Below are 10,000 nucleotides of genomic sequence, written 5' to 3' on the forward strand. Positions count from 1 at the left end.
ATGATACGTAGACTAAACTAAAGCTGACATATCAGAGAGGAGTCAGAGGATCAGGTTTTACAGGGTCATTTATTATATAAATATATATATAAATATATACCCATGTTCTCCTGGTCTCTGCTCTCCTCCTGCAGATAAGGAGCTCCTCCTGCGCTCTCATGAGGAGAGCCAGCGTCTGCAGCGTCGGGCCGGACGCCACCAGGAGAAACGGGACAAGATCGAGCGTCACAACCGCCGTCTGGGCGACATGCTGGACCGACGCAACCGGGAGCTTCAGGGACGCCTGGGACAACTGGCCGCCCTGAGACGAGACCACATCCTGGAGCTCACCACACACATCTTCCACACGCAGGAGGAGAAGCAGGGCAGCAGGTGAGACCACCTGAGTCCAGAGACCAGAGACCGCACACACACCTGAGTCCAGAGACCAGAGACCGCACACACACCTGAGTCCAGAGACCAGAGACCGCACACACACCTGAGTCCAGAGACCAGAGACCGCACACACACCTGAGTCCAGAGACCGCACACACACCTGAGTCCAGAGACCAGAGACCGCACCACACCTGAGTCCAGAGACCAGAGACCAGCACACACACCTGAGTCCAGAGACCAGAGACCGCACACACACCTGAGTCCAGAGACCAGAGACCGCACACACACCTGAGTCCAGAGACCAGAGACCGCACACACACCTGAGTCCAGAGACCACCAGGGTTTTATCAAGGAATCCTTTGTTTTTTTTGTTATTAGTTTTTTTTATGAAATGTCCAAACACACCTGTCCTCTGCCCCTGCGTGTGTCCCCCAGAGACCCCGCAGACGTTGTGGCGGAGTGCGACCCCGCGTTGACCTCCAGCACGGTGAGCGAGCTGGCGGAGGCCCGGAGGACCACCTACCTGTCGGGACGCTGGATCTGGGACGACCAGAACGGAGAGACCAGCATCAGCATCACGGGACCCCCCGTCACTCTGCCCAGCAACGGAGACTGCTCCGCCTACTACACCTGGGTGGAGGAGAAGAGCACCAACCAGGGCCCAGGTGAGGAGGGAGGGGGCGGGGCTTCACTCTGAGTCGACCAGCAGAAAACAAGTCAATACTATAGCAACTAATTAATGTCTCTCTGACCTTTGACCCCCTGTATGTAAGTCCTCTGACCTTTGGACCCTTCTGTCTTTTTGCCGCCCTGTCTTCTCTGACCTTTGACCTCCTGTCTCGCTGACTTTTGACCCTTCTGTCTCTGCAGAGTTGGACCACATCAACCCGGCCCACACCATCAGCGCTGCTCTCTGCTACGCCACACAGCTCGTCACCATCCTGTCTCACATTCTGGACGTCAACCTGCCCAAGAAACTCTGCAATAGGTGAGACAGGAAGCACCTGCTGCTGCTGCCTTCACTGACGCGTCACAGCGTCGGTAAAACAGAGCGTCAGCTTCCTTCACGTGTCTAATTTCATGTTTGTTTGTTCTTCAGTGAGTTCTGTGGAGAGAATCTGAGCCGATACCGCTTCACCAGAGCCCTGAGCAAACTCAACACCAACATCCTCCACCTCTGCTTCTCACAGGTCAGACACTGGGAGACACTGGGAGACACTCTGAGACACTGGGAGACACTGGGAGACACTGGGAGACACTCTGAGACACTGGGAGACACTCTGAGACCCTCTGAGACACTGGGAGACACTCTGAGACACTGGGAGACACTCTGAGACACTGGGAGACACTGGGAGACTGACTATTTAATGATAAATGAGAGTTGAACCAGTTTTTTCTTCTGTGTGTTTTTAGCATGTAGACAGTGAGAAGCTCCACCCTCATCACACTCTGAGGAACATCATGTTTCTGGTTTCCCCCGACAACGACAACCTGGGCAGGTGAGACGTCTGTCCCTCTGTCTGTCCCTCTGTCTGTCCCTCTGTCTGTCCCTCTGTCTGTCCCTCTGTCCCTCTGTCTGCAGACACTGTTGAGTCTTAATAAAGTTTCAGAAATCTGAAACGGCTGAATTTTGGTTTTGTTTGTGATGAATCTGACTGTTCTCTGTTGTGTCTGGTTCTGGTTCTGGTTCTGGACCAGAACGGGTCCGTTTGAGGTGAGTGCCGACCTGGAGGAGTCCATGGAGTTTGTGGAGCCGGAGGCTGCCGGGCCGGCGGAGGAGAGCGGAGACGAGGCGGTGACGGACGAGGAGACGGACCTGGGGACGGACTGGGAGACGGTACCCAGTCCTCGGTTCTGTGACATCCCATCACAGGTAGGAACACCTGGATCGGTCCAGACACATCTGTCAGACCGGACTGTCCAGTTAGACCTGGTTTATCATTTATCATTATGCTAAAACCACATTCTCCTCCTCCTCTTCTTCCTCCTCTTCTTCCTCGTCCTCCTCATCTTCTTCCTCGTCTTCTTCCTCTTCCTCCTCGTCTTCATCTTCTTCCTCGTCTTCCTCCTCTTCTTCCTCTTCTCTTTCCTCCTCGTCTTCTTCCTCTTCCTCCTCTTCTTCCTCCTCTTCCTCCTCGTCTTCTTCCTCTTCCTCCTCGTCTTCTTCCTCATCTTCTTCCTCTTCCTCCTCGTCCTCTTCCTCCTCGTCTTCCTCCTCGTCTTCCTCTTCCTCCTCGTCGTCTTCCTCCTCTTCTTCCTCCTTTTCCTCCTCGTCTTCTTCCTCTTCCTCTTCTTCTCCTTCCTCCTCTTCTTCCTCGTCTTCTTCCTCTTCCTCCTCGTCTTCCTCTTCTTCCTCTTCTTCTCCTTCCTCGTCTTCTTCCTCTTCCTCCTCGTCTTCCTCCTCGTCTTCTTCCTCATCTTCTTCCTCTTCCTCCCCGTCTTCTTCCTCTTCCTCCTCGTCTTCTTCCTCCTCGTCTTCTTCCTCTTCCTCCTCGTCTTCTTCCTTTTCCTACTCCTCTTCCTCCTCGTCTTCTTCCTTTTCCTACTCCTCTTCCTCCTCCTCTTCCTCGTCCTCTTCCTTTTCCTCCTCGTCTTCTTCCTTTTCCTCCTCCTCCTCTTCCTCTTCCTCTTCTTCTTCCTCCTCTTCCTCCTCGTCTTCTTCCTTTTCCTACTCCTCTTCCTCCTCCTCTTCCTCGTCTTCTTCCTTTTCCTCCTCTTCTTCCTCTTCCTCCTCCTCGTCTTCTTCCTCCCCGTCTTCTTCCTCTTCCTCCTCGTCTTCTTCCTCCTCGTCTTCTTCCTCTTCCTCCTCATCTTCTTCCTTTTCCTACTCCTCTTCCTCCTCGTCTTCTTCCTTTTCCTACTCCTCGTCCTCTTCCTTTTCCTCCTCGTCTTCTTCCTTTTCCTCCTCCTCTTCCTCTTCTTCTTCCTCCTCTTCCTCCTCGTCTTCTTCCTTTTCCTACTCCTCTTCCTCCTCCTCTTCCTCGTCTTCTTCCTTTTCCTCCTCCTCTTCTTCCTCTTCCTCCTCCTCCTCCTCCTCCTCCTCCTCCTCTTCGTCCTCCAGGCCATGGATCTTTCCCAGAGTGCATTGCAGGTGTCCCAGCCCTCTGCTAACACTGGAGGGATGATCTCGTCTGCGGCTGCCTCCGTCACTTCCTGGTTCAGAGCTTACACCGGCCAGCGCTGAACCGGACCAGAACCACGGGACCTGGACCGGACTGGTTCAGGTCTGGACTCCTGAGGTCTCTAACTTTGGACTGAGGTCAGAGGTCAGAGGTCAGCAGCTGAGTCATATTATGAGGATTGTGAAGTTCAGAGCATCAGGAGAAACTACAACTGGACTGAACCAAGATCAGTGAACCAATACACGGATCAGTTCTCTGTCTGCCCGTCTGTCTGTCTGCCCGTCTGTCTGTCTGCCCGTCTGTCTGTCTGCCCGTCTGTCTGTCTGCTCACAGCAAAGGGAACGTTATTGTTTTTATTTTAGTTAGTTTTCATTGGTCTGTGTTTAAAAAGCTTCAGACTGAAACAAATGAGACGCTGACAGCCAATCAGAAACCAGACTGACTCTCTTCTTCTAGGAGCGTCATGACAATCTGAAGAGTCCACGTAGTATTATGGGATGTTTCCTGTAGTATTATGGGATGTTTCCTGTAGTATTATGGGATGTTTCCTGTAGTATTATGGGAGGTTTCCTGTAGCGTTAGGGGAGGTTTCCTGTAGCGTTAGGGGAGGTTTCCTGTGGTATTATGGGATGTTTCCTGTAGTATTATGGGAGGTTTCCTGTAGTATTATGGGATGTTTCCTGTAGCGTTAGGGGAGGTTTCCTGGATGAAGACTTTCGAGGAGACGGTTGGTCAGAACCGATGATGAAACACATCCGTGGAGTTAAAATGTTTCTTTGAAGTGAAGCGTTGGGTCGAGAACTCGTCGGTTCTTCCTTCAAAGGGTCAAAGTGTGTTTTAAAGTTTCTCTGTGTTAAAAACATTTAAAATAAAATCCTGTTTTCTGGTTTTGGACACAGACGCTTCAGAGTCAACCTTTTCTTTGGTTTTAGATCTTCACGCTCAAAGTTTCCTTCCTCACCTTTTCCTGTAGATTTTGATCGTACGTGTGTTTAACATCCGTTCAGATGACGGTGTTTTCTTTCTTGTTGTATTTATGCATCGTCTCATCAAACTGTGATTTCATCATCAAATGAAGCTGAACAGACTCAGAACCTTGAGACGGGTTCAAGAAGAAAAACCAAAGATCAAACCACAGCAGCAGAAGAAGCTTAACTTTATAAACTGAAACTAAAATAAAAGTTATTTATATACAAACTGTAAATAGTAACTGTATAATGAGTAAACATTCAGTTAAATAGATGAACTATTGTGCAGTGGCTGGACTAGTTCAGTTTAAATCAATCAGCTGGTTATTTAACCCGAAAACACTTTGTTTTGATTCATTCATCATGAATGAATGAAAACAAAGTGTTTTCATCCAAACTCAGATTCACATCTCATTATATTCGTCTAAACACACACAGTGCACGTGAGTGTGCACGTGACAGTTTAGTGCACAGATCCTTTGAGCTGCAGATTAGCGTGTTAGCTATGTTTGGTATGCGGCGCTGCAGAGAAACGGATCCCAGAGAGAGAGCCTCAGACAGGAAGCTGCTGAGAGAGTGAAGAAGAGCAGAGAGGAAGAGCTGCAGAGACTCTGGTGTTTAACAGTTCATCATTTGTCTCTGAGGTCCACTCAAGGTCTTCATCACTCCGTTTGTCCACCAGAGGGTGCTGACAGCTCCACCTCTTCATCCTTCATGACCCGCCTCCCTCTGAAGACGTCTTCATCACGGTCCTCGTCTTCCTCGTCTTCCTCTAGAACACTCTAATAATGAAATAATATATTTACACTTTAATATGTTTTTAGGGGTAAAAAATAAACATTACAGATTCTTAAACATGAAAATCAGCGAATCTGATTTATAAAATCTAGAAATGTTTCACTAGAACACGAACGTTGGTGTAAAAATGTTATTACGTTTATCATCAACAAACAACAGAAACATTTTCCATCATTTGAGTCTTTTGAGGGACATTTCAGATTTTGAGTTTAATGAAAAATAAAACTGCATCAGTTTGTTGTCACATGACACGTTGGTCACATGATAGTGTGGTGGTGCAGACCTGCCCCGCCCTCCTCTGCCTCTGATTGGCTTACCCTGATATTCTTACCAACCCAACCAATGAAGCCAACGAGTTACGAGCCAATCGGAGGCAGAGGAGGGCGGGGCATGCTTTCGAAGTAATAATAATAATAATCAATCCTTTATTAGTCCCACAATGGGGAAATTATTTCTCTGCATTTAACCCATCCCGGAGGAGCAGTGGGCTGCAATGAAGCGCCCGGGGAGCAACTTGGTGTTAGGTGTCTTGCTCAAGGACACCTCGGCATGTTGCCGGTAGAGGGGCTTGAACCACCAACCTTGTGGTTACGGGACAAGCGCTCTACCTCATGTGCCACAGCCGCCCCAAGCAGGATTGGTGATGACCTTTGACCCTGGTTGAAAGCTGGAGGGGAACTAGAGTGTGTCAACAACATGTTTGAGTCTGAACATGAGAGAAACGTGTACACAATCATGGAACCTAAAGGTTCATCCTCTGAGGAGCAGGAAGCAGATCTCGACATTGTGTTCTGATGCTTCTTGAGTTCAGAGTTTGTGATGCATTCAGGTCCGTCCTCTGTGCCGCTGATTTCAGGTCAATCTAACCAGCAGCTTAAGAAAACTATTTCACCGTCAGGTCCATTTAGTAGCCATTCTGGAGCTCTGGGCCACATCACATGGTCTTCAGATGATGTAGTTTTCTGTTTGTCATTGAGATCATGGTTAAAGCTGGAAACATGTTAGTTTGTTCAGATGTCTCACTCGGACCAGAAATTAGTCTCAACTTAAGTTAACTCAAGTTCTCTTACACAATATGTTTCTGTTAAATCCTGAAGTGAGGAAACTTTCTGTGAGTCGACTCATTCATCCACCTAAAGATTTTCACCAAGATTAGTGTGTGTGTGTGTGTGTGTGTGTGTGTGTGTGTGTGTGTGTGTATATATAAGCTGTTGGGCTCTAGTTCAGCAGCAGGTTTTGGTTTCAGGATGAAGTCGGCTGTTGTGTTTCTGCTGCTGTTCTTCTGTTTGTCTCCAGCCGTCAGTCGGGGACAGTTGAAGTCTTCTGTCCTGGAGGTGAGGTTGGGGGTGGAGGAGGTGAGGTCGGGGGTGGAGGACGTGAGGTCGGGGGTGGAGGAGGTGAGGTCGGGGGTGGAGGAGGTGAGGTCGGGGGTGGAGGAGGTGAGGTCGGGGGTGGAGGAGGTGAGGTCGGGGGTGGAGGACGTGAGGTCGGGGGTGGAGGAGGTGAGGACGGAGGCCGGCGTCCCTGCGGAGCTGCCCGTCCTCTGGGACGAGCTGTGGGGTTTGAAGGAGTTGGTCCTGAGTGTGAAGGCGGTGGAGGTGGAGCAGCGTCAGGCCCTGAGGAGCCTGGAGAGCCGGCTGAGAGACAGGGAGGTGGAGGCCTGGCAGCAGAGACGCAGCCTGGACGGACTGGAGGAGACGGTGGTCCAACAGAAGGAGGAGCTGAGGAACACCGAGGAGAGGATGGAGGCCGACAGGAAGCTGCTGATGGAGCTGAACTCAGATCTGAGGAGGAAGGTGGAGGAGCTGGAGGAGCAGAGCAAAGGTAGGTGATGGAGGAGGAGGAGTCATGTTCTATAAAAACTAAAAGGTTTCCTAAAATGTTGCGATGCTAACATGTTAATGTTTAGCAGGAATAATGTTCACCATGTGACCTGATGATGAAAAACCGACGGGAACATTATATTTATTTATTTTACATTTAACCTTTGTTTATCGAGAATATTCCTTTTGAGAGTTAATAATAATAATAATAATAATAATAATAATAATAATAATAATAATAATAATAATAATGGATTTTATTTATATAGCACACTTCAAAATACAATGAAATCTCAAGGTGCTGTACAGGGTAAAAACAATCACAATAATCAAATATAATAATAAAACGCTAAAAACAAATAAAAAATAAAACAAATGAATTAATTTAATCCTAATAAAATCTAAGAATATCTAGTAAAACTGAACAACTACCCAAGAAACGTAATCTAAACTACACAAAGCCAAGACCTTAGGGGAAGGCAGAGAGGAACAGGTGAGTTTAGTTAACATGTCGTTCTGAGGGAATAGAGCCAAGACGGCAGCTTAGAAGATTCATGTTTATATATTCACAAATACAGTTCAAAGTTATAAAACTACAAGATGAAACCACATCAAAGAGACAAGTGACAGACATAAATTCAGTGTCGGGACTAAACCATTCAGAGCTAGAATGATCCTGAATCCTGTTTTTAGACTCCATGTCTCTGAAGCTCACAAACCAAGATGACGGTCCAGAACTTTCAAAGAACTTCCAACCAGAACAGTGCAGCTTCTGGTGGTGATACCAGTCTACAGGGTCAGAGGTTTGCAGCTGCTGGTGGTTTTAGAGTCAGAACAGACGAGGAGACAGTTTGTGTAACGTTGTGTTTGATTCTACTGTTGATAAAGAAGTCAAACCCACATCTCCTACAAACTGCAGTGATGAATGAGAGACTAACTAAGCACCAGGAAACTCTGATTTACCTGCATTATTTTATGAAATATCTCATCATCAGCCGCTGTTAAAGCCTCACTTCAATAAAACATTAGTTTCTGTACTAGAAGCTGAATTTGACCCAGAACACACGGTACGATGTTTAAAAGATGGACTGTCTTCAGCTGACACTCGTTCAGTCACCTTATTATTATAACAATCTGATCAGACGACTGTCTCAACAACAGAGATTCCTCTGATCAACATTAAAAGCAGACTGAGCTCTTCAGTCAAACTCTCTGATGATGAGACAGAACTGGACATAAAGGTGTCGTCTGCATAAAAATTCACATTCCGTATTAATACTTTGCAACACAGATAATTGTTATAAATTAGGTTAAGTTAATGGGACCCAGTATGGACCCTTGTGGGACACCATTTTGTATATTTTAATAGCTAAAAAATAAACTTAGAAATTTAGACACTGTATAGTTTTAAAACCATTAAACTTTTTTGGGAGACAGTCTCATGTTAACCAGCCGCTGTGTCAAAGCCTGACCTCTAGATTATAGTATATTAGATTAGATTAGATTAGATTAGATTATGTCTAGGAATAATATTATTCAGTTTAATTTATGTCATTAAGCAGCTTCATTGTAGCCATTCTTTTGTTCTTCATGACTTTAAAGATGATTCATAACAATCCCTCCACTAGTTGTAGACATATTTCAGACTTCATGTGTCTGCTCACTTTGTCGTGTTTTGATCTTTCAGTTCGAGCCGTCGAGTTTTCATCCGAGGTGTCGACGCTTCAGATCAGACTGAACGACAGCGAGCGCTCGATGGACGACCTGAAGATGAAGAACTCAGGTGAGACGACTTACAGTACACCAGTACTCACACTTCAACTGTTTACAGTACACCAGTACACACACTTCAACTGTTTACAGTACACACACTTCAACTGTTTACACCACACACTTCAACTGTTTACAGTACACCAGTACACACACTTCAACTGTTTACAGTACACCAGTACACACACTTCAACTGTTTACAGTACACCAGTACACCTGTTTACAGTACACACACAGTACACCAGTACTTCAACTGTTTACAGTACACCAGTACACACACTTCAACTGTTTACAGTACACCAGTACTCACACTTCAACTGCTTTCACTTCTGACTCATTAAATAACATCTTGCTTGAATGTTCACCAACATTTAGCTGATTTCATTTCTTCGTCTTCATCTCGTACTCATAAGCTCATGGTTCAAATGGTTCAGCTGTCAAAACATCCAATGATATATATATATATATATATATATTTTATTGACACACTGTGTCTCCATAGCTCTGGCAGCGGAGCTGCCATTCCTGCAGACAAGACTGAGGGCGAGTGAGAACACAGTGGAGCAGCTGAGGAGGAAAAACGCAGGTCATCTTCATCTTCATCAGATTTAACATTTAAATTCTGTTTCGTTACTTTGTGACCTGATTTGATCAAGTGTGGAAGTCATGTGACTTAGACTCGAGTCAGATTCGAGTTGATTCAATGACTCGTGACTTGTAATGTGTTTCCGTATCTTCAGTTCTGTCGGTCAGGTTGTGTCACACTGAGACTCTGATGGAGGAGCTGATCAGGCAGACCTCAGGTCAGATGTATATATTTATATATACATATATATTCCTGTTGTTAACCCTCTAATGGATAGTTTATAGTAAATATATAAACGTGATAGTTAACATAAATACATTAACTGTATATTTAAAGATACAAACATTAATAAACATTATAAGTGCTCACAGCTACTTTGTAGTCTGTTATGAACCATTTATTACATCTTCATAATGTTTCTATGAACATCTAGGAAATGTAGTTCTGACTGTGCCTCTGATTTCATAATCTCATTTAAGTGGAACATTTTTTATTAAACTGCTTAACTTTGACTCTTTGAATTTTAATACCTTCATATATTAATAAAAGTACACAAGT

General features: G+C 45.9%; 1 protein-coding gene across 1 annotated transcript in view; it reads left to right on the top strand.

Annotated features, from left to right (window-relative positions):
- atg14 (autophagy related 14) overlaps positions 1-4,393 on the top strand; it is a 7,858-nt gene extending 3,465 nt beyond the window's left edge. The window contains exons 5-11 of the mRNA XM_054613970.1: positions 135-372; positions 811-1,040; positions 1,246-1,363; positions 1,475-1,565; positions 1,789-1,874; positions 2,074-2,248; positions 3,437-4,393. Coding sequence (XP_054469945.1) covers positions 135-372; positions 811-1,040; positions 1,246-1,363; positions 1,475-1,565; positions 1,789-1,874; positions 2,074-2,248; positions 3,437-3,559 — 1,061 coding nt within the window. The 3' untranslated portion in view covers positions 3,560-4,393. The remainder of the gene's footprint in view (positions 1-134; positions 373-810; positions 1,041-1,245; positions 1,364-1,474; positions 1,566-1,788; positions 1,875-2,073; positions 2,249-3,436) is intronic.
- Positions 4,394-10,000: the final 5,607 nt, after the last annotated feature.

Source organism: Anoplopoma fimbria, chromosome 15, assembly GCF_027596085.1.
Source record: "Anoplopoma fimbria isolate UVic2021 breed Golden Eagle Sablefish chromosome 15, Afim_UVic_2022, whole genome shotgun sequence".
Lineage (NCBI taxonomy): Eukaryota > Metazoa > Chordata > Actinopteri > Perciformes > Anoplopomatidae > Anoplopoma > Anoplopoma fimbria.